This window comes from Cucumis melo, chromosome 6 (genome assembly GCF_025177605.1).
Source record: "Cucumis melo cultivar AY chromosome 6, USDA_Cmelo_AY_1.0, whole genome shotgun sequence".
In the NCBI taxonomy this organism is placed as follows: domain Eukaryota; kingdom Viridiplantae; phylum Streptophyta; class Magnoliopsida; order Cucurbitales; family Cucurbitaceae; genus Cucumis; species Cucumis melo.
The window spans coordinates 7747934-7771766 of NC_066862.1; the positions used below are offsets into that span (position 1 = coordinate 7747934).

At 33.2% G+C, this 23833-nt stretch overlaps 3 protein-coding genes and 1 long non-coding RNA gene across 6 annotated transcripts; 2 read left to right on the plus strand and 2 right to left on the minus strand.

The window, feature by feature from the left end:
• The first annotated feature begins 102 nt into the window (after positions 1–102).
• On the plus strand, positions 103–3106 carry LOC127150026 (uncharacterized). The gene is made up of 2 exons (XR_007821958.1): positions 103–700; positions 2288–3106. It is a non-coding gene; the product is annotated as an uncharacterized LOC127150026 (long non-coding RNA).
• Positions 3107–5997: 2891 nt separating this feature from the next.
• LOC103484116 (uncharacterized) lies at positions 5998–8926 on the plus strand. Of its 3 annotated transcripts, XM_051086719.1 has the most exons (3): positions 6001–6175; positions 6349–6376; positions 7488–8926. In XM_051086719.1, exon 3 carries the CDS (start codon positions 7913–7915, stop codon positions 8561–8563), a length of 651 nt encoding a protein of 216 aa, XP_050942676.1. In that variant the 5' UTR covers positions 6001–6175; positions 6349–6376; positions 7488–7912; the 3' UTR covers positions 8564–8926. The 3 variants fall into 3 exon arrangements, with proteins under 3 accessions (XP_008439287.2, XP_016899083.2, XP_050942676.1); XM_008441065.3 differs by lacking the exon at positions 6349–6376 and having other exon boundaries at positions 5998–6175; XM_017043594.2 differs by having other exon boundaries at positions 6000–6376.
• Positions 8927–9465: 539 nt separating this feature from the next.
• Positions 9466–13191, minus strand: LOC103484117 (deSI-like protein At4g17486). The gene is made up of 4 exons (XM_008441066.3): positions 12476–13191; positions 11519–11780; positions 10409–10476; positions 9466–10048 (listed from the first exon to the last, which is right to left on the minus strand). Exons 1-4 carry the CDS (start codon positions 12608–12610, stop codon positions 9752–9754), a joined length of 762 nt encoding a protein of 253 aa, XP_008439288.1. The 5' UTR covers positions 12611–13191; the 3' UTR covers positions 9466–9751.
• A 7275-nt stretch (positions 13192–20466) lies between these two features.
• On the minus strand, positions 20467–23297 carry LOC103484118 (probable receptor-like protein kinase At5g24010). The gene has a single exon (XM_008441067.3). It carries the CDS (start codon positions 23186–23188, stop codon positions 20705–20707), a length of 2484 nt encoding a protein of 827 aa, XP_008439289.1. The 5' UTR covers positions 23189–23297; the 3' UTR covers positions 20467–20704.
• Positions 23298–23833: the final 536 nt, after the last annotated feature.

Here is a 23833-nt window from a genome sequence, read left to right on the forward strand (position 1 = left end):
ATTTAAAATTATAAAGTTAAAGACTAAATGATCCATTTTTTTAGTAAAAAATGAGCTTAACTCAATAGTAATAAGATTCTTACCTAAAGATCGGAAGTTCGATCTCCATCTTGCGATCAATGAATTATAGAACAAGACGATGAAAGTTTCAAATGATTTATTATTTTATTGTAGATATGTGTAAATTTAATCACTAAAAATATCAAATATCAATTAATTATAATTGAAGGCCGACATGGCCACTCCGCCCCATCCAAGTTGGGCCCAAGCGCCCCCGTCTAGAAACGAGGCACGTGAAAAATCGCTATGGGCTGAAAGCCCTATGATTCAAATTTGGGCCTCGAAGAAAATTTGTCTGACGATCCATTTCCCATTTGTAAATTCGGCCTGAAATCTCTGGCGACGGCACCAAGTCGTTCCCCCATGCTTGCCGTTCACTTCCCGGTGCCACTTCTCCTACTCACCGAACCGAGCGTTTTCGGAACTCAAACAATTCTTAGTTTCAAGCAGAATTTCGAACAAGAGCTGTCCATCGTCGTTCAATTTGGAAACTTGTAAGGTTTAGATGGCTCCATCCTGCGGTAAGAGCCTCCATTCGTTGGGAGTGGATCTCATTGAGATCTTCGGTACTTTGGTGAGGAGTTATGCAATCTGTGTGGCTAATTCTAACAGTTTTTGTCTTCTATAAGTTGCTGGCATGGTATGCACTTCGATTGGCTACATAGGAATGTGTTCTGAATCATTTATTTCGTTGTTGATTTTGCATATCTAAGGGTCTGTTCATATGATTCTTGTATTTGTCGATGATCTTATGCTTACTGGCTATGATCCACCTTTGTTTACTTCTACATGGATATGGAGAAATTAATTTCTATTCTCATTTGGATCAAGTTATAACGTTTCTTCAAATAACAACTGAAGTGTGAAGGCAGAGTTAACGTTTTCTTTGCTCTCTAGTACATTTTAGTGTTGTACTCTTTTAGGTTAGTTTCTTCCTCAACCAAATATAAGCTGTTATGACGTTCTCATGACCAAGCTCGTCGAAACAGATAAGCAAGTACCTTGACGAAAGGACCGTGATGTGATCGAGGAGAAGGTACAATGTTTAACACACCAATGATGAAGTATATTGGAATGCTAAGATAGGGCATGAGTGGATCAGAAGAGTTCATGGGCTTAAAAGGTCAACAACACACTTATATGGGCCAGATAGGGTCCCTAGTCATTGCTCCAAAAGTTGGGGCTTCATCGAGATTCTGGACAAATGACTCTGTAGTTAAGTGCATTGAAGTGAGAGATGTAAGCTTGTTAGATTTTGTGAGAATTGGAGTTGAAGCGGGCGCTCCATGAAAGCAAGTGACTTATCGTCAATTTCCATGTTCAAGCTTGGCAATAGAACAAATGTTCCAAATGTACTATAGGGGCAGACACGGTGTTAGCTACTTCCTAATCCTAACTCAAGATATGATAGGTGGCCTTAAGTGAGTTTGATAAAGTAGTATTGACCCCGTGAAAGACAAGACTCATCTTTGTAAGGTCCTGACTTGATGCGAGAAATGGGACAACCCAGTGGTCGAGAACTAAGATGAAAGAAAAGATGTTTTAACCTGTTGAGAGTACCTTAGCCTAGTCCCTAGAGTAAAGGCAAGGTCAAGATGGAGTAAGTCAGTTAAGAGGGGTTGAAAGCATTGAAATGTATGGAAAGGGGCAATGTACATTGGCGAGAGCAAGCTAAATTGCAAGCATCAAGTTGAGAACACTTGGTTGAGACAAGGTCGATCGAGAATGAGCAAAAGGATGCTCATGTGTGCGACAAGTTTGAGTGGATGTGCAGTGCAAGTCATGAGCTGAAAAAAAGAAGTAAGCTCAGTTGAGGATGGAAGAACCTTGCCTAAGGTCCAACAGAGTAAAAGACTCGTGAAAAAGAATGTATTGGCTTGAGTTAGCCTTTAGGTTGGCCATGTTCGAGAGAAGATCATGGTGTTGCACACTTGAAAAGTTATGACCATGACACTAAACTTGTTTATCTGTTCTTTCTCACCAGTTTTCCTGATGCTAACTTAACTAATCTAATTGCCTTGTTGACCACAATCCTTTCGTAGGGACCACTCAATTAGATTTCAATTCTGTGTTTTATTGAATCATTTTAGCCTCCAACTTCAAATTTTCAGATTCTCTTCGATCGCTCTGCATTTGTATGTTGTAGTCTTGCTATTTATCAGAATTTTTTGTCCGAGAATGAAAGTTGTAGAAGAATCTCAAAGAAATTTTCTCATCAAAATCACAGGTTTCACTTTGATAATCTTGAAGTGGAGGTATCAAGGTTTGTAAATGTCTTATATGCTGTTAAAATAGTCCGAGTAGGATTCTTTGCCCTACCTTTCTCGGTGTCAATGTCGTATGGTTGATACTGTTGATACCAATGGTATGCTTTGCTTACTTTACCAGCTAGTATCAGCACAACAGTTCTATACATATATATATACACATTATATATTATTCGATTATTGTAAACTTAAATTTCTGCACGAATTTGTATTCTAGGACGTGATATTTTGGAAGTGGCACAATTTTTGTGCTAGAAATCCAGATAGGCAGCGAAGAAAGCAAGAAGAGAGCTAGAGGAGAAGAAAGGAGGGTGTGGTCTCGCAGCGGAACGGAGATCCTCTTCTGCGCCCTAATCTTGGAATCTGAATTCATGGGTTCAGATAATGCAATTCCGGGAAAAGAAAGAACCTCGCTTCGCCCCGCGAAAGATCACCCACTCCGCGGTTCAAAGAATTTGAGAAGTCGGTCTTTCTCCTCTGGGGGAATCCTCCCCCTTGCCTTGACTTTCTCCGGCTTTCTCTTTTGTCTTCCTTCCGGCCGGCGGCCTTTGCCTTAGTTCGTGGTAGATCCGAGGAGATCGTAGATCGGATCGGTACAACTGAAAAAAGAAAAATAAAAAGAAGAACTGTTGAACCATCTAGCTAAACGAACTCTCCTAGTGAGTGTCCCCTAAAATTATTAATGCTTATTTAATGCAACAAACAAAATGTATTTCAATCCCACAACACCAAGCTCATTTATATCAATACTTTTTCCAGCTTGGTTCTTTGGCTCAAAATCTATTTATTTCATTATTAATTCTTATTGATGACCGTAGTAATGGAGCATGTTCCTTTATTGAGTTCATGAAAAAATACTAGCTTTAAACCTTTGAATGAGTTGTAATGATATGAAATCTAAGGAATTGAGAGAAAATCCTAAACAGGCACTCCCTAGCGCACATGGTAACTCCTAGCAAACATACAAGGAATGACTCTAGGGGAAGAAGAAGGGACTAACCTTGATGCTCAAGCCTTTGAAAAGGGAACTCATACTCAATCCAAAAGTCAAAAGTTCGAATGTTTCTTAGGAACACATGCAAGATACTTTTGATTTGGAAGAAAGAATGTTTTTCAGGAACCCTCCCCCATTTTCATTTTACCAAAATGTCTAACCTCTGAAGATCCCTTTCTTCTTTGATTGATCATAGTGCCATTATGCGTCTTGCTTGAAGCATTTCATGAAAGATTCCAATTTTGGTTTCATCTAATTCAAAGCTATATGATAATGATTAGAGAAAAACTTAAGAAATCTCAAGCACTACTGATTAAGACTTTAGTGGAAACGACTACGCAATGAGGTATTATTGCATTTTGACCACAACCTTAGTTGTCGTGTTTAATTCACGATGCAAGTCTTTAACTTCTTAAAGGTGAAGTAAACAAGAAGTAACTTCTCCTTACAACATCATTAGCTTGAAGATTGCTTCAAGTTCCAGCTGTTGATATCCAAAAATGATTTTCATTTCTCTTATTGAAAATTTTTCTCTTGTTCTTTTTATGTCTACCTATTTTTAACGTTAGCGAATTCAGTTGAGGAATTCTGAGTTGCATATTTGTTGTGATGGAATGGGAACAAAACTAGATGAATACCCAATATGCTGGTGAAGAACATGATGATTTTCATTGGTGCAGATGGAAGGTAGACCATGAATAGCTACTCTACTATGCATGGGAAGCTTCCATCAATGATCAAACCAACTGGAATTTCACAACTATTACCCTATGATGACAACAAAAAGCTAATTTAGTTATCATTTATGACAATAATTTTCCTTTGAACATTAATCAAAGTTTCTGGAAAATTGAACAAATAATTAGGGTCTTTTCGGTAGAAAATTTGAAAACGATGGATTCAACGAAAATAGAGTTGTTTTCATGTTTTTTGATATGTGTTTGATAGTAGATTAAGAAATTGAATTTTAAATCAAATAGTTTTTTAAAAATGTACTTTGATACTGTATATCATACAATTAACGATAGTTTACTTGATATTTAGTTACAATGAACTATTGTTCTTTTTGTATGAATTTATGTGAACAAAATTTATATAATTATCATTCATTAAAATCATATAATTTATAATACTTTACCTAATACAAATTAAGTTTTTTAACAAATGAATTGAGTTTATAACATGACATACTGTATTTCTAAATATGCTTCTTTATATTTATTAGAATATGAATTGAAGTCTTTTTTTACAAAGAAAGAGGAGCCTTTGAGAGAAGAGATGGTCTATAATGGTGGGAAAACACTAACTTAATGGCAAGAAGAAAAGGAAACCATAACTTATCGAGAAGCGGTAAAGCCATTTGAATTTATTTGAGGGTCAAACTCGTACATTCACTTCGTAGGTCCCTCCGCTGAAAGTGAAAATTTTGAAAATATGATAGAAAAAAATAGATTTTAAAAATGAGATTACTTTTGAATGGAAAAATATTTGGGTAAAAATAGCAATTTTTCTAATAGAACCTGAATTGTCTTTGAAGCACAATAAAAAAAAGACTCTTATTATTATTGTTGTTCTCCTACCAAGATTTGTGTCATTATATTCTCAACTCAAAGAGTGGGGAAGAATCACGTCACTTCTTGCTTCATAGAATATCAAAACTATCATTTATGGTTCCTTTAAGGCAAAGCCTACATTTGCTACTTACCATGAGTGAGCACTTTGAGATCTATATATATTGGCCGAATGAGATTAAAGGATAAAGAGAAAAAAAGGTCATGTCTTATTCACCTTGGATTTATTCTCATGTTTCAATATATATAAATGTGTATGTATACGTATATTCTAAAAATAGGTCAATTTTTTTTGTTATTTGGTTATGATAAAAGCAAAACTTGGTTGTTCCACAAAACCAACTTATAGAAATCACCCTAAACTATAATGATGGTTGTAATTACTATTCCTGGAATTTTCAATTGTAAAAGTTAGACCCAAAGATCTTCACTTGTATCAAAATTTGACTCTCAAACTTACTATAATATAATGATTGAAATTGAACCTCCAAATGGTAAATTGAATATCCAAATCTATACCTTTGTTACAATTTCTACGTCTATATAAGTTTAAGTGTTTAAGTTTTAAGAAATTCAAGCATATTTAGAAGTGTTTAAAAGAAAAAGAAAAACAGAATGATCGGATAAGGTAGTTGTGTTCCAATGCTTTGACTCATGCCTTTTTTTTTTCTTTTTTGGTACGCTTAATGTCTTTTTTTTCTTTTTTTGACAAATTATCGGTCTAAGGAGTATAGTTAATTTTTCTCGTATTACAAGACAAACAAAATATCATATTAAACGGTAGGAAGTCAATATATTTGCTTTAAAAGAAAATCAATATATTAGTAGATTACTAAATTACAATATTTTGTGTAATTATTATTCATTCATGAGAGAAAAATCGTAAGAAAAAGAAAGAAAGAAAGAAAGAAAGAAAGAAGGGAAGTGGGGCAGCCGATTGGAGCCGAGCCGGCAAGAAGGTGTCAGCCAGATAATTTTAGATGGTCCAAACTTTTACATCAACGCCAGCCATTACATGCCACGTGGTGGATTTCGATTCGTGTGTGAAGAATTATCTTCACTTCTCACCAAAGTCAGTTTTTTTTTTCTCTCTTTCTTTTGTATTTTACTATTTCTCCGACATAACTCCGTTTCTCAATTTTTTCTCTTTCCCTTTCTCTCTCTCTCTCTCTCTGTGGATCCGAAATCGGCAAAATCTGAACCCTAAATTTCTTGGGGTTTTCACTTCGTAGATCGCGATAATGGAGATGGGGACCTCTTTCTATTTTCCACCATTCTGAAAGGTTTCGCTTCTCTTTTCTCACTTATTTCTTCCTCAATTTCAATATTTATCGTATTCCTCACACATATGTACCTTCTGCACGACTTTACTTCTCCAACTCCTTTGTTGTTTCCCCTATTTCCCTTTCCTTCTCTTCACTACGTTTATGGATCGCTTCTGAATTCAACGCTACAGGATCCGATCCCCAAATTTCTATGACCCGGTATTGCATCCTTAGTTTGCTACTCGTGTTTTATATGCTTATATGCTTTAGGTTTTATTCATTTTCATCTATTTTTCTGTGATTTTGTTGCCGTTTTCCCTATGCTGCTACTTCTTCGCCCAACAAATGGTTTTAAAAATCTGTGATCTGGGTATTCCGGACTATAATTTAGTGGAGCGGGCAAGAGAGATGTGATTGAACCCCCAATCTATTTTTAAGTTTTGAAATTTGTGTATAATTTCTTACACGATGATGAATTAGGATTGAATTATCTTGGTTTTGTTTTTTAATCCTCATTTTGAATACTGTATATTCGGGTTTGGTGTTAATGTCTATGGGAGTAGTTTAAGAAGTTCTAAAATTCACGTTTTTATATTTGATGGAGGTCATTACTCACTATGAATGACTCGTTGTCAATTGCTTAGTTTCTAGACTTGGTTGCTGGTTTCTAACATGTTTAGTTTAATGCCTGCCCAAATTGATGGTTTGATCAGAGTGTTGTACCTAAGACTAATTCAATTGCTTTTAGTCAATTCATAAATAGGTAGCAGTTGAACTGCAAGTGGTGTTGGGTGCAAAGTCTCAGTCAAATTTGAATTGATGGTCGTCTATGTTTCCTTTGTTCATGGGTATAAACTATAGAGTACTTGAGTCTCAATAAGATGCAGAACCTAAAGCTAATTTGTTTACTACTAGTTTAGTTCAAAATACATAGTTAGATGGTGATGGGACATGGGTGTAAATTGTCACCACATGTGGTATGGTATATGTGTATAATGGATGATGGTAGTGAATTTTCATGCAAAAAGAAGAGAATGAGAGTGCAAGGTTGGGACCACAAACTTAAGTTGTGAGGCTGCCTCACACGGTCAATCTCTATGCAATTCTATAATTGCTATATATGCAGTATATGCTTTTAGTGCTATTGAACATTCCTTCCTATCATTTCACCAAAAATTTGCACTATTTTTTCTTTATAGTATCCACATAAGGTATGTTCCAAGTACGTTTGTCCAGTTAGCTGTTGAATGAGCTTATAACAAGCAATTTTTTGTGTTTTTTCATTTCTCTAATGAAGTTTATTGACTGGTTTGTTCTATTCAATCCGCAGTCATCAGGGAAGGGCTCATGTGAGTTTCAAGATTTTAGACAGTTTAGGGTTTTTCCGCTACCATTGGAATTTAATAAAGCATCTCTTGGTTCATTTGATATGCACAAAATGGATAAGTGGAAAGGTTCTGGAAAACTAGGAAGACTGGTGCCGAGAGGTGGTTCTATGACTTCTTACAAGTATGCTCTTCTGTTGTCACCTGTTGTCTCTGTTTGGGATTGCATTGTCAGGAAAATGAGGTATTCCTACAGACCTGAGTGGGTGTAGTGTTTAGGATAGTAGTAAAATAATATAGTAGATTTTAATAAAGTGATCCACTATAGATTTACAGTATCATGATGAAAGGATGGAAAAACAATTACGAGGATATATATAATACTTACAACTAGTTCTTTGAAAAAAGAGATTGAAAAGATTAGTTAGATATGGCTAGTTTTGTGGCTAGTATGGGTAATAAAGGACAACCTATGGTGAAGAAAGCAAAAAAGAAGCAGGTGAAGGATGAGTTGGATCGTCAGAAACAAGCCGAAAAGAAAAAAAGGCGATTAGAAAAAGCCCTTGCCACTTCAGCAGCTATTATATCTGAACTTGAAAAGAAAAAACAAATGAAGAAGGAAGAGCAACAAAGGCTAGATGAAGAAGGTGCTGCCATTGCTGAAGCTGTTGCTTTGCATGTCCTGATTGGTGAAGATTCGGATGACTCATACAAGATTCTTCTTAAGAACGATGGTCTCAACCCTTGGGATTGCCCTGGGCAGTTCGACCACGTAATGAATGTTACAAGACCTGGCATACCAGTGCAGGAGTTTGGGAGATGTTCCGTTGAAGGGACCGGTTGGACCTCTAATATCGATAGATTTGAATCAATGTGGCATGGTTTTAGGAATGACTACTGGTCAGTTTCAGCTGGACCGTATGCTGAAGATCACCGCACATTATGTTTTGAGCAAGTTGACAGTGCTGTTAGCGAGATTTCTGCTGGTATTATTGCGGCACAGGCTGTCTCATCACTTCAGATAACAGTAGATGGGGATGAAGAAATCAACGTCCTTAACCGAATGCGAAGGAGTATGTAATTTACTCCAAACCATTTGAAATGGTAGTAGTTCGGTTGGTACATGTTTTGCAGAATTGTTTGCCTCTTCATTGTCGACCTGAATCCTGCTGTTTACCCGGGAGATTTGTCTGTTTTTGTGGGGATGTTGTAAGTTATCTTGTACCCAGAGTCGTTCTTATAGACCGTAAGCTTTTCAAATCCAACCTTGTGCAGTTCATGTGTTGGTGCGTGCTCTAAGGGCATGACCAGCAGCAGTTAATGCATTCTTGCCAAGCCTGTTTACTGAGATCATTGTTACTTAGTCCTGTGGCTTGTTGAATTGTGTTTTATATGAATTTGTATTATAGAAATGTTATGAATGCTTCAATGACTTTTAACTTTATTGCCTTTGCTGCTTGGGATGGGATTCTTTGCTCATTTTAGTTATTGCTCCGCGTAGATCAGTCATTTATTTAAGGCCCTAAATTGTTTTCTTCTGAGATCTTCAAGATATCCACTCGAAATGTTACTGAAAATTGGAAGAAAATGTGGAATTTAGTAGCAATATTTACATCAATGATGGACTTTTTATCGTCAAATTTACCATCCTCTAAGCCCAAGTTAAGGAAGAACACCATATGAGATCAACTTTGTTTTTCCAATAAATCGTCATCCGTTGTATTTTCTCACTATTAAAATAAAACTACTCTAATATATAAATTAAAAATAGATGATATCATGTTGACTTGTCTAATAATATAAAATGTATATTTAATGATTTAAATTTTGTTCCTACGTTTATTTTTTTTTTTTTCAGAAATATCCATATAAATCAAAATTTTGTCGATATTTCGATCTCAGGCAATATTTTAACCGAAAAGCATTATTGGTCAGTACAAAAATGGTGTGTAAATCACAAAGCTACACCTTAGAAACAGAACCTTCAAGCAAAATAGACAAACCATGAAATGGTCGCATTATCTAATTCTATATAGAAAAAGATCAAACCTTACACCTTTTCGCCCACTTCCTATGCAATGACTTTGTAGGATTCTGCAGAGTACCATCGGATGCAAAACAAAGGGACAGTGCCCTAAACGCACACAAATCAATATATTTTTCCAGTAATAAAAATCAAATTTTACACTTAATCAAACAAATAAACCTAAGTTCATCAACACGACTTCCACTTGTACCTAACAATATTCCAGAACAACAACATGCACTTTCACATATCATGTTGTGATCGCGAATTGAGCAATATTGGTGTCTCTTCATTTGCTTTGATTTGTTGCTGCTGCTGCTGCTGTGTACCTTCAACTTGATTTCCTATTTCTGAACTACTCGATGGTTTGGCACCAGTAGTGATGAGATTCTTAAACCATGCAGCTTGAAATCTAGGAGTACCTCCTCTATTTGAATTACTAGTAGACTCTGGAGAAGATATGACGTTGTTCGTTGCCCCTAGAAGAAAACGGTATGCAACTTTGCTGGCCGATATGATCTCTGTCTTTGCTTGTTTGAACTGCAATCACCCCAAGGAAAATGCAACAAAGCACGTTCATTTCATCATATATTTTATAATTACCAAGCTCTTTGCTTATGGTTTATAATTTTCTACTAAATTGTAAAGGCTTTTAGGATCTTAAAAACCAAAACACACAGATCTAAGACATTTGACGTTGAATGGTAACAAAAAATTTGACCAAATTACATAGCAGAAAACATTTTGAAATATGCCAATATGCAAAGGACCCAGGTAATGCAGGTTTTGGTAAAATTCTCTTAGAAAATGCAACATGATGCGTGATTGTTCAGTCAAAAGAAGAGTCTCATTATGACATGTAAATTGCTATGCGGTTATATGATGAAGTAAAAATCTTACACGAACTGCAGTGTTTCCAGCTACTTCCAATGCAGCATCACCAGCATTGGCAAACCGATTAACCCAACCTACAACAAGATAAACATCATCAGAGTTTTCCTCTGAAAAAATAATCATCATCCTGTAGTTCAGATAGAGGAAAAAAAAGTCCTCCCCAACACACCCACAATTCTTCCCCATCAGTGTTCAGATGAACTATTGCGAAATATTTGCAACTAATATCTCAACTAGAAATAAATAGTCTCTACAAGTCTACCTCCACTATTATATCCTATGACTTCACTGTCAAGTTCAGATCTTGATCAAATATATTTCTTAATCAAACAACCAGTACATCCTTGAAATTTCACACTATTTTCACACCTTTCACCGCTTATTACAAAGATTAAAGACAAAAATATGGAAAATATAGAAAAAGAAAATCAATGGCGAGCAATTGTCAGGAGGAGATGAAAATAATAGAAAAAGGTAACAACTAGGCCCTAAAATCAGTTATGACACAGAAGAAAAGAGAAGAGAAGAGTTTATGTGATAAATTAAAACTAATGTTAAAAGAGAGAAATGAAATATCAAGAAAATGAAGATGTATTTGATAAGAACTATACTTCAAATAGGCCCTAAACTTAGTTATGAGTCATGATCCCCACAGGATATAAAATTGTAGCATGTTTTATGATTCTGTGAGCCTTCAAAATGTTCTGTTTGCAGTGCTGCAGAATTGAACCTAAGACTAGGTTGGTCCTAAGTGTGTGCCTCAATATCTCAAAGAGACCAATGATATACATACTCAGTGAGCTTTTTAGACCAATAGAGGCCACTCTTCATCATAAATGATTCCATTTAAAGGTAGAACCAATATAAACATTATATTAAAACCATGGTGAAGCAGATATATACTAAGTGGCCAATGTGGGAAGGCTAACATGTTAACATAAATTAAGCAAATCTAATAGAGTAATAGGTTTAAGAGTATTTCTGAGTTTATCTCCGTAAAACATCATAATTACAGATCTTATGATTAACATTAATGCACAGAGAAATTGTCTCAAAAACAAAGATCTTATGATTTATGATTACAGATCATAATGGTATGAACTCCAACAACATTACCTGGAAGCTTTGATACATTAAGCATCTCACAGAACTGATCACAAAAGTGGTTACAGTTCCTTGATAGTAAGTCATAAGAACTTCCAGGCCACTCTCTACTAAGCTCTCTTAAAATCTGGTTCACCTTGAAAATTGAACAGTTTGTTCTACCAAGGTTAATACTTTCACGATATGTGTACATTGGATTCTGTCCAGAGGGGCAACTGAAAACTCCAGTTCCTTGCTCACAAAACCCGAAGGACCATTCATCATCTCCATAAACCTGTAGTGCATAACACAATTAATCCAACACTTTGTTCAATCTTTAGAAACACAATTCTATGTAGGGGAGTTATGGGTAGGAAAATATGATTCACAGTGAGCAACACAATGAAACTGAAAGCTTCATCAGCCTTGTAGTTCGTTTGACGTTAAGCAGACGAAATAACAAATATCTTGGAAACTATCATTGCCGTGCAGAATTTCAGAGTAAAATCTGTGATTATCCATGGCCAGAATGGGATTGAAACATGAGCGGAAAAGTGACAATGTAATGCAAAAAATTCCACATTCCTTAAGTAGAGATAAAATTAGTGACCCTATATCACAATCTAGAAAGAACCAAATAGATCGAGTTTTAAGGTCCGGGGAGAGTCCAATATCTCCTGTACAAGAACCATTTCAAACTGAAAAGATAGAAAGAACAAAATCTTTCAAAAGTCTTAAGCTACTAAAGACAACAATATCAACCTGAATCAGAGCAACACAAAATAATACTACTGGATCATTAAGCATATGCTCCCGCCAATGTAAACCAAGGAAGATACCAATTGTTCATCTTAAACTGAAAAACATACCGGAGATAAAATCTAAGGAAAACAATATTACAAAACAATCGAAATAGTCAATACTAACTCTACATAAACATGTAAATACGTAAAAAAAGGAAAATGAAAAACAAAGGAGAAAGGGAGAAACCTGAACAGCGCTATGGAAGATACCGCCTAGACCAATTCCATCCTTGAAGATCTTGTTGATATTAACAATTGTATTATTGGTCTTATCTGATCCGCTATTCGTAACGTCGTATATATGCAGTATCACGTCAGTCATTTTTCAAGAAAAACGCAAAACCAAAACCCTAACCCGTAAACCTAGTCTTCCTCTTCCTCTTCCTCCTCTTCTTTGAGAATTTGAGAACAAAAACAATCAACCTAACCCTAAATCTACGACCGATTTTCCCACCTGAAACTTGATTGCGGCAATGAATGCAATGAATGTTTCAGAGAGTTGGAGAAAATGAGTTGAATGAAATTGTTTGATTGAATCAAAACAACCTTTCAGCGACGGTCATCTATTTTACTTCACTATGATGATGATGAAGATGATGATGATGATGATGATGATGATGATTTGGTGTGTGGGTGTGTGTTGATGTTTCAAAATTTGCTTGACTCGAAAATCGAAAACCTTTGTATCTGATTCCTTCTTGAACTCCAAAAAAGCGAATTGGAAATTGGAATTTTCAGATTGAGTTTTCGAATACACACACAGATACACTATTGGATTTCCGATTCGAATGAAAGCTGTAGGTTGGTTGCATTTTTAAAATTATTTTATTTTATTTTATTTTTAAAAGAAAAAGGAAAGAAAAAGAAAATAATAAATAAAGAATTTAATTAAAATGATAAAGTTTTGCTGTTTTTTGCTTACAAGTTTTTGTTACCCGAAATGATTGAGGAGTTTGGTAAGATTACGAATTTGGGCTTGGGGGAAGGAAAGCACAGGTGGCGTGGCAGTGGGTGCGGTGGCAGGTTGCTAAGCTGGATGGGTGATGATGGACATTGTCTGAAAATGAGTTGGACAAGTGGGTCCCCACGTGGTCTGGTATATTGCTTTCATTAACCATTCACTCCCCCACTCCTCATTCTTCTCCATTTCTTTTTCACTTCCTTTTTTTTATTTTACACCTTCAAATAATACTTTCTTTTCCATAATATAATAAACTAAATATTTACCTCATTAATATCAATTTAAGAAAATTCCATTCACTTCCATTACTTTTCTCTTCCCTTCCCTTCCCTTCTATAAATTCTATATTTGTTTTTATTGGTTTTGATTATTGTTACTACCATTTCTCATTCTTTTTCTTCTTCTTTTTTACTCTTTATTCTTCTCTTCTTCGTATTTTTCTTCCTTTCCTCTTCAAGAATTTCTTTCTTCTTTTTCATTTGATCTCATTGTTAAACAAAAAATTTTGATCAGTTATATCTTTAATTGTATTTGGGTAGCTAAGTTTTCTCATATGCAATGCAATTCAAGCCCCAAATGAAAAATTGGGCCAAACAAATAATAGGCTCGAGCCGCAAAACAAGTGGGTTTGAGCCCACCAAGCAAATGGACCCAAGTCCAAGCTCAACATGCAAATTGACTGAAGCCCATCTAAAGGCATGAAATTTAGGGAAATTCGTGCTAATGGCAAATATAAGAATGGAAAATAGAAAAATAGCAAATGTTATTTTTTTTATTTATGGCAAAACTAAGTGAAATAGTTTCCCACTAGGTTCCAAATTGCCCCTCAACGGATGAGAACTGCCCAGATTCAAATATAGTATATTTAATGAGATCGATAAATCAAATAAAATATCACATGTCCGATTATAGTGTATTTGTAAACACGCTCACTTATGATAATTATTAACTAAATCAAAAAATTATTATATTCTTTGATAGATCCCTAAACGTATTCAATTGGTTTCAATATCCCTTAATTATTTTGATTTTTACCTTCAAATTAATGAACCATAACCCCAATTATTTAATTTTTTAATGCAATAATTATGTATTTGAACTAATATAGATCAAAAACTAAATAATGCAATAATAGTTTATTATCATAAAAAAAAAGAAATTAACGAAAAAAATGATTCAAATCTTCATGGTTGAAATTTTGGAATGTATCATTCGAAAGTAATGGCAAAGATAATGCAATAATTAACTATTAGCAAAAACATTAAAAAAGTAATCGAAAATCATTTAAAGGATTCAAATTTCAAATATCGACCATTTCCTAAAATTATGGCAAATATAATGCAAATAGTTAAGTTTATATTCAAATCTCAACCTTCCCTAAAATCGGTCTATCTTTAATTTTGCCAATCAACAGAATTAAGAAAAACCAAAATAGAAGATTCATCGGAAGACAATCAAACAAAAATTTTAACATCTTTATTGTCTAAATTACTTTAGAATAACTAATCTTGGCTTCCTAACATTAGATTCATGAGATTATGTCATATACATTTTATTTCTTCGTCCTAGTCTACCATATTTTCGTAATACTCGACCAATACATCAAATTAAAACGTGATCACTATACGTGAAACAGATACTTGTATAATATATGAAACAATAATTTAATTTAATATTCATCCCTCCTATATACAACTACTAGTGAAGACTGTATTCGATATGAGTATTTCCTTTGAATTTTTTAATGTAATAATTATAGATTCAAACTATTATAAGTTCAAAACTATATAATGCAGTAATTATTTATTATCATAAAAAATAAGAAATAATTTAATTTAAACGATATTGGTACATGATCAAATATTTGAACAATTAGTTGTCTATCTCAAATAGATAGAGATAGACCACTATCAATAATAGATCGTTTAGATTTGGTACAAAATCGTTTAGACTAGGTACAAGGATAAATTGTTTAGACTAGGTACAAGGGTACAAAATCGTTTAGATTAGGTACAAAGATACAAAATCGTTTAGACTTGGTATAAGAGTATAAGATCGTTTAAACTTGGTACAAAATCGTTTATATTTCGTACAAAATCGCTTTGACTGAGTACAAGATCGTTTAAACTTGATAAAAAGGTAGAAGATTGTTTAAACTGAGTACAAAATAATTTTTCCGCACATGTGTGATTGATTAATCGTGGGAATATTTTTGTTATTTCACTTTGTGGTATTGTGGGTTTTTCCTTTTTCAAAATTGTTGTAAACATTTTTGCACATTTTTCTATTTTTGAAAAAAAAAATCCCTCTTTGACCTTCTATTTTTTTATTTTAAAAAATTAAATTTATTTTTTCTCTATTTCATACAATTATTTGCATCTTTTTCTAATGTAAATTTGTTGAATTCTTTTATAAAACAAGCTCTTTAAAAGCTACTATTTTTAGTTCTCAAACTTTTGCTTGGTTTTTGAAATTATTAATAAAGATAGATAATAAATGAAGATTTGGAAGGAAAAGTAGTGGTTTCATTTTTTATAGGGGTTTTTTCAAAAATATAAAAAAGTTGCAAAGTATTTACACTGTATAGAACAATTCCGAAAATGAAAAAAGTACAGAACCCACCGTGTAAAATACAAAAAATGTCCCTTCAACAATGAGCGTAATATATTTGGTAATGCAATTTGGTACACGATCGTTTAATTATTTGGGTTAGACGATCGTTTAACCTGTAATTATTTTCATAAGTTTTAATATTTAAAATAAAATTTCCTTGCAATTAAAAATATTTTTTTTTATTAATCCACAAAGATTAAAAAATAAACATTGAGGACATAGAACAATTTAAATTGAAATATTAATTCTGTTAATTTATTTTAAATTTCGATTCATTTTAGTCTATATATATTTTTGTAAAAAACATTTTGTTTATCAATTTTTTTAGTTGATTTATTGAAATTTCAACATAGGTAGCAATTGACACTCTAAAATTTCATTAAAAAATCATTTAAAACCAAGATTTAAAATATGGATAGGAAGAGAGTGGGTGAGGTTTTAATTTTAAAAGAAATATGTGGATGTTGAATATTTGTGGAAAATTATAATTACATGTGTTTTAAGAACAATTAAAATTTAAAGAAAATATGGGGATGTGGATTAAGATTATAAATCTTTAAGAAAATGAACAAATCAATTTGTTGTGGTGTGCTTCGTCAACTATTATGGCACCTAAAGAAGCAAATTTTTATAATATGAATAGTCTAAATTTATTTTAACTATCAAAATGTGGCATTAAGTTCAGTTGTAATTTATTTATCAATAATTCTATTAACTTTTTTCTTAAAGGGAAAAATTAGAAAATGAAATATACCGTGGCATTAAAATATATTGAAAAGATCAAAAGGCCCTATCCATATTTAGAGTTTGTGTTGATTTTTCTATTATTGTACGGTTTATATTTTTCTTTGAATGTTGATTTCATAACAAAAAATTTGTGGAAGAACAAAAATCGATAAAAATATAAAATAAAAGCGTGACATCATATAAACTAGTGTAAATGTCATAGTTTTTTTTGTTTGTCTTTCCTTTTTATCTGTTCATGTCTTTAATCTAAGAAAGTCGGTTATAGTATATGTAAGATCAAGTAATTAGTGGCTTAAATCTTTAGAATCAAAATACAAAGCAACATAGTATAAAGGCTTAACGATCAATAGTGTTTGTTACGGGTTCAATATGTTCTCACTTCTATCGTAGAAAATAAGTAGTATAATAATAGAGAAATTAAAAAAAAAAAAAAAAAAAAAACGAAAGTGAAAAACACAAGAATTTACCTATAAAACTCCCAACTCAAAGAAAAACCATAACTCGCTAGAAAGAAATTTACTATGTGAAAAATTGTTAGAATTATACAAAACAATTCTCTTCTTGATCCCAATTATAAGAGCATTCTTTTCCTATATGACCCCATCCAATGTCATATTTGTATCTCTACCTAAGTCTAAACACGCTAAGGTAAAGGAAAGAAAGAGCCGATGCCATTTTCAACTGAATTCAAAGGCATGTTGGACCAATAACCTACCTATATATAGGAGACAATATCAATGAACAATCTATCTCTCAAGGCATGCTTCGTGGGCATAGTAAAAACAATTTGACATATAGTACTATCCTATGAAAGATGGAGAATAATTAACCTTCCCACATATTTGTTTTAGATTCTCGTCATAGATCTTGATATTTTACCATATTTATAAATACTTTTAGAGGTTTTGTTATTTAAAATAATTTTGTAATTATTTTTTATGAGTTAATTTTGACTTTCGTAGTTGGTCAAAATCAATGATGTAAATTTCCTCCAATGTGGTGCAATAATCTTGATGTATATCCAATTAAATCAACTAGGTAATTATGCTCTAGTCCAGTGACGGGTCCAAAAAAATTATATAACAAGGTACTATATAATAAACACAAATACTAAAATTTACAAAGGGGCACAACCACTACACTACAACCTTGTTTTATATAAAATTAAGTATTATTTTGTATATATGGTAATTTGCCATCTCAAAGTTAATATTAAAATACAAAAACCGGTAATGTGAGGGGGCACGTGTCCCACTGACCCCTTAATAAATCTGTTCCTGCTCTAGATGAAAGACAACGTGTTGGCTCTTTAATTTTGTTACATAATAATTATATTAAATATCCGCTTTTTAATATATAAATATATAATTTTGGCATATTTTTAATATATACATACGTAACCTTTCAAATTTATATAAATGTAAAAATTATAACATTCAATGTTATCATATACGATCCAATCTCTATAATTACTACAATTTTAATTTGAATGATGCATTTTTAAAGTTTATAAAAATTTAATATTATTTTTTACAACGTAATTACAATTATTATTAGTTAGAATTTATATAATTTTTATTAAAGTAATAAATAAATTATAAAGATATAATGTTAAAATGAATATATCCATTAAACGTGTACAGTAATGTTTGAAGTTAAAAGATTGTATGTATTTCCAAACATAATGGTTATACTAAAAGAAAACTTTCATATCTCAAAATACTTTTCTTTCATTTATCTTTTATGTGTGCTAAGCTAAGCCCACAATGAATGAAAAGATTGACAACTGTTTCTCCAATTTGGAAAAAGGTTGAAAACTTTTTGGCATTTTCCCCAAAGGACAAGGAGGAGTCCATCTTGCAAATCACATAACTAAGATAGTATATCAATTCTTTTTTTTATATATATTTGCAAAGATAAGATATTATCCACATCATTCAAGTTTATGAGTACATATCTTCAAATTTAGTAATCTTTGTTTCTACTAAAACTATTATAAATAAATCATATAGCTTAAATCCTACATTAATCTTTAAAATTTTAAATTTGTTCTATTTTAGTCTCTAATATATACTTAAGTCTATAAAGGACATTTAGAAATAGGAGTTGGTTATTGTAGTCCTAAATTATTAGAGTTAGATTATAATAATTTGTGTTTGAAATATAGATTATTTTAGTTTGAATTGTAACAGTATATGTTTGAGGTATAAATTATTTTAGTTTAAAAAGAAATAGTAAATCCTGTAGGAAAAAATTAAAAAATGATAAATGCAAAATAATAAGAACGGTAACAAATAGTAAATATTGTAGTAAATGAAAATTGAAATAGTGTAGACAAAAGGTGGTTATTAAAATCTTAAGATAGTTTGTGTCTCAAACGCCACTTGAGCTTTATAAAAAATAAATCATTTTAGTCTTTACCTTTGTCTCTAACTTTAACAAACTATTATTATAACTTTACCCGTGTTAGTACGAGCAAAATCTCAAACCATATAACTTAGAGACAAATCATTAGGTGCGTAGATATTAGAAAAAAAAAATAATCGCAAGAACCAAAATTGTATTTTAAGAAGTTCAAACCTAAATAAAACCCAAAATAGAATTTAAATCAAATAAGATATTGGATGACATACTAGTTGTCTTTTGACTAAATTTAACGAGAAAAAAAAAATGGTAAAAAAGATAAATTTACTCATTAATTTAGGTCTCGTGAAAGATTGATTTTATCACTTGGAATATAGTGTTATTTTCAAATATAAAAAAATGAATAAAAAGATTTTACGAAACATAGAAAAATATTACCTTTTATATGTACTGTAATAGACAAAGATAAACTACTACACGAATCCATTTGTTATATCACATTTTACTTATATCATCCTAGGTATAAATAGTAATGTATTTTAATTGATTACATATAAATTATAAATGTAGAAGTTTATAAAAAAGAGTTATAAGTATGGATAGAAGTAACATCAACTTTGGGTCAAAACCAAAAGATTCCCAACAGAAAAGAAAAGATAAAGAAAGAGGCCACCTTCTCATACCCACTCCAAGTTTCTCTTTTCATCTCCCACAAACGACATGTAGAACACTCCACTTAATTAACCCGACATGTAGCTTTGGATCGAGATTTTTCTTTTTGAATAATTTTGGATTGAGAAATTGATCATAAAAATCTAAAACTTAAATTTTCTTTCTTTCTTTCTTTCTTTCTTTTTTTTTTTTAAAAGAAAAGGCAAGATATGCATTCACACAGTGGTTTAGCAACACTAAGCAGAATAATTTCAAACTCTGTTTGATAATATATGTAATAAGGAAGTGCTTGAATTCTACTTTTTTTTTTTTAAAAAAATAATAGGTAACGAAACCAAAAAACATATAAGTAGGAAGAAAATAAAGGTTCTTTAAATACATAGACGCTATAATATTAGTTGAGAACAAATTATTAATATTTTAGATTAAACAGTGGTTTAATTATCGTTTGGCAATATTACATAATTTATAATAAATTACACAAGTATTATAATCTTTAAAAAGTTGAGCTTATAAGATGAATTATTATATCTATAAATGTTTTAATTATTTTTCTAATATAACTATGCAGTTAAAATTTAAAATTCACTAAAAAAAACGTAAAAATGTTGTTTTAAAATGTACGAGATAACATAATTAGAAAACGGTTTTGAAAATAGAATTTGAGTGGTTTGAAAAACACAACTTTGCTTAACTCAATAAATCTAAAAACATAAAATAGAAATCAAATCATCAACTAGATAAATCCATAATTAAACTAAAAGGAAAAGAAAAAGAAAAGAGGGTTTAAGTTATAAATTATAATTTCCCGTTAAATTTGAGATAACTTTACAATACTCTAGAATTCACAACATTATGGCAAAAAAAAAAAAAAAAAAAAAAAAAAAAGAAATGTATGATCTTGAGAAGAACATAGTAAGAAGGCTTGGATGTAAGTTTTCTACAGTATAATGTAAGTACCCTATTTCTGAATATGTTGTAAGTGAAGGAACATAACTATTGAGATTGTAATTTTGGAAGCTTCTTCTGTTTTTTAGAACCCATCATAAAGCTAATAAGCTATCTTCCATCATTAGTAAGCAACTGTGAGAAAACTTTGGTTGTACTTATGTCTGAAAAATTATCAGTACCTTCATCTGAATGTCTCCTCATGTTGCTTGGATGAATAGCTGTGGATGTTGGAAAATCGGAGTCGTCGATGTCCACAGGTTCCGATGGTTCGTTTGATGGCCCGATTTGTAGTTGAAGAACATATTCCAAGTTCCATAAGACATCCCCCATTGTTGGCCTGTCAATACCATAGTCAGCCAAACATTTTTCTGCTGTTTCTCCATATTTCTTTAATGAATTTGGATTAATTTGCCCGACCAAATGTGGATCCACAATCTTTTCAAGCATCCCTTTTCGTTGCCAATGCAGTGCCCACTCGGCGAGATTTACTTGTTCCCTAGCGAGCAATGGATCAACAGCAGGCCTAGCACAAAGAACTTCAAAGAGTACTACTCCAAATGAATACACGTCTGACTTATCAGTGAGTTGTTGTCTTCGAAAGTACTCGGGATCTAGATACCCAAAGCTGCCTTTTACTCCAGTACTAACATGTGTCTCATCAAGACGAGGCCCTGATCTCGAAAGACCAAAATCAGCAACTTTAGCAACATAATTCTCATCCAGCAAAATGTTGGTCGACTTGATATCGCGGTGGATGATTCCCTGTGCAAAACCAGTGTGGAGGTAGTGAAGACCTCTAGCTGCACCAATGCAGATTTCGAGCCGTTGTTTCCACGACAATGGTGACACAACCGAGCCATACAACTGTTTTTTCAAGGGACCTTTCTCCATATATTCATAAACCAGTATCATTTCTGACTGTTCTTCACAGTATCCAACAAGCGAAACAAGATGGTGATGTCGAATCTTTGACAAGATAGCAATCTCTGTGTGGAATTCAGGAAGGCCCTGCCGTGATCCCGGCACACCTCTCTTCACAGCAACCTTTATATTGTCCCGAAGAACCCCTTTGTAAACCATCCCAAATCCCCCCGAACCAATGATCAAACTCTTGTCGAAATTGTTTGTTGCTGACTGAATTTCACTGAAGGGGATCTTCAAGCTGTGGTATCCATTTGGCCCAAAAGATGCAAGAGTTGATCCTCTTGATAATTTACTATCAGAACTGCCTCCTCCATACGCTTGAACTGAAGTCCAGCCTGCGCTCTCTGCCCGCCTTGGCTTCGGTTTCTTCCTCCTCTTGCATCCGAAAGCAAGAATTGCAGCAACAATCAAACATAAACCAATAAATCCACCAACAACAGGACCTACAATAACCCACAAATTTCTTTTCCTTTTCTCAGTTTCTGTAAACATATCCTTAGCGTTCACCATTTCCATGATCTCTGCTCCATTTAAGATCGCATTATATCTCAAAGAACTGCTTAGATCAGACGGTCCAACACTAATTTGAATATCCCCAGAACTACCAGAATCCACAATGAAATCAATATAAAAGGGAGTTGAAAGCTGAAGGGAAAAAGATGACAAATCCAAGTCCCTGTATGCAGGATAGCCATTGATATACACATTGAAATATAATTGATTAAGAGCGGAACTAACAATATCGCAGAAATGCAAGCGAACCAAGTGATTCACGCCATTAGAATCCAATGGAAAGTTCCAGGTGAGGTTAAATTTTGCACCCGAAATTGAGTGGTCCTTGTTCATCTGCCGCGCCGTCATATAAACGATGTCCGGCGCGACCTCCCTGCTTGCGCCGCCGGCCTCATAGTTCGGAGTGTGAAAAGTTGCAGCGAGCTTTGCCGCCGACTTTAAAGCCAGATAAGGCTCATCGGGCACCCAAGTTCTCCATAAAGTGTCGTTGAATGGAGTCAATTTGGGACCCCCAACGTTAATTCTGTATTTGGTTTCCAAAATTTGCGATGTGAGTTTGTAATATTCTCGACCTCCATTAGAATCCACAAGCTTAGCTCCATTATCGGTAATGAGCTCTTTAGGAGCTGAAAATACCTCGATTGCATTCGCGAATCCAAAACCCGAACTCGAAGCTGGTTGGAACTCGATTTCAAGCACGTTGGTGTCAATTCTCACCATAAACTCTTTAATTACAGAATCGTTAACGTGAGAAATACTAGAAAGAAAAACCCCATTAGCCGAAATAGTAAAATTTGCAGAATGTAAAGCGAATCCCGTCGACGAAAATGGCGAAAGATGAAACCGTAGCAAGTGAGTACCGTTCTTCTTGATGTTGAACTTGTAGCTTGAGACCCTGGTGAAAACTCTGGCTGTGTGATACAAAGAAGGAGAATCCTGAGGTGGGTTTCGATCAGAAACCACCACCGATTTACCGGCGGCGAGAAAGTCGGAGGCGGGTTTCAATGAATCGCCGACGAAGATGCGATTAAAGAAAGAGGAATTGGAAGATGAGCCGCAGCTGAGAAGGTAAATGTCAGAGGGAACAAAATCAGCGGAAAGAAAAGGAAGGAAGAGAAAAAGAAAAGGAAGAAAGATGGATTTGAAGATGGCCATGGGAGGCGCCGGAGAGTTGGAGAGAAAGAAGAAGCTTAGCTTTAAAGTGGGTGGAAAATGGAAATGGAGAGAGAGGAGGCAAAGTGAGAGGGAGGAGTGAAAAGTGAAAATATAGGGGAATTGAAGGACTAAAAAAGAAAGTAAGAATTTAAATAACAACTTTGACAGTTGTTATTGTAATACGTTGTAGTTGTTGCGCATATTTTGTCAAGAAAGAATAGCATAACATGAGAAGAGACATCACATGCTTCTCTATCACTCCCTTCCTATCATAACATTTTATTTCTCCTCCCCTTTCTTTACCAAATTTTTATTTCTTCAAAAAGTCCCAACCAATTATTGATTTTATTCAGCCCCTTAATTAAAATATTATTACTTAATTAATTAATTACTCTTTTTATGTCTATCTAAGCTTATAAACTTTCATTTAATTTGTTTGAGACTCGTATCTCTATCTAAGCTTATGGCTACTCTTATGTTTAGATCGGAGGGTTCTTATTCTTTTTTCAATTTGCAATTTTATGCGATCATAATTTTTATTGTATTATCTCACCCTTTCAACTGTTTAGCGTAGAAATAATAAGTTTGCTATTGATGTTAATAAACAGTGAAGTCCACGATAAATTTAAAATCTTTTTAAGTTAA

Excerpts from the sequence above, each read along its gene's own strand:
- LOC103484116 (XM_008441065.3), top strand. The coding sequence starts at position 7,913 with ATGGCTAGTTTTGTGGCTAGTATGGGTAATAAAGGACAACCTATGGTG.
- LOC103484117 (XM_008441066.3), bottom strand. The coding sequence starts at position 12,610 with ATGACTGACGTGATACTGCATATATACGACGTTACGAATAGCGGATCA. Across the intron at positions 11,781-12,475 it reads TCTTCCATAGCGCTGTTCAG|GTTTATGGAGATGATGAATG; the intron begins GTTTCTCCCTTT and ends TATGCACTACAG. Across the intron at positions 10,477-11,518 it reads TAATGTATCAAAGCTTCCAG|GTTGGGTTAATCGGTTTGCC; the intron begins GTAATGTTGTTG and ends ATCTTGTTGTAG.
- LOC103484118 (XM_008441067.3), bottom strand. The coding sequence starts at position 23,188 with ATGGCCATCTTCAAATCCATCTTTCTTCCTTTTCTTTTTCTCTTCCTT.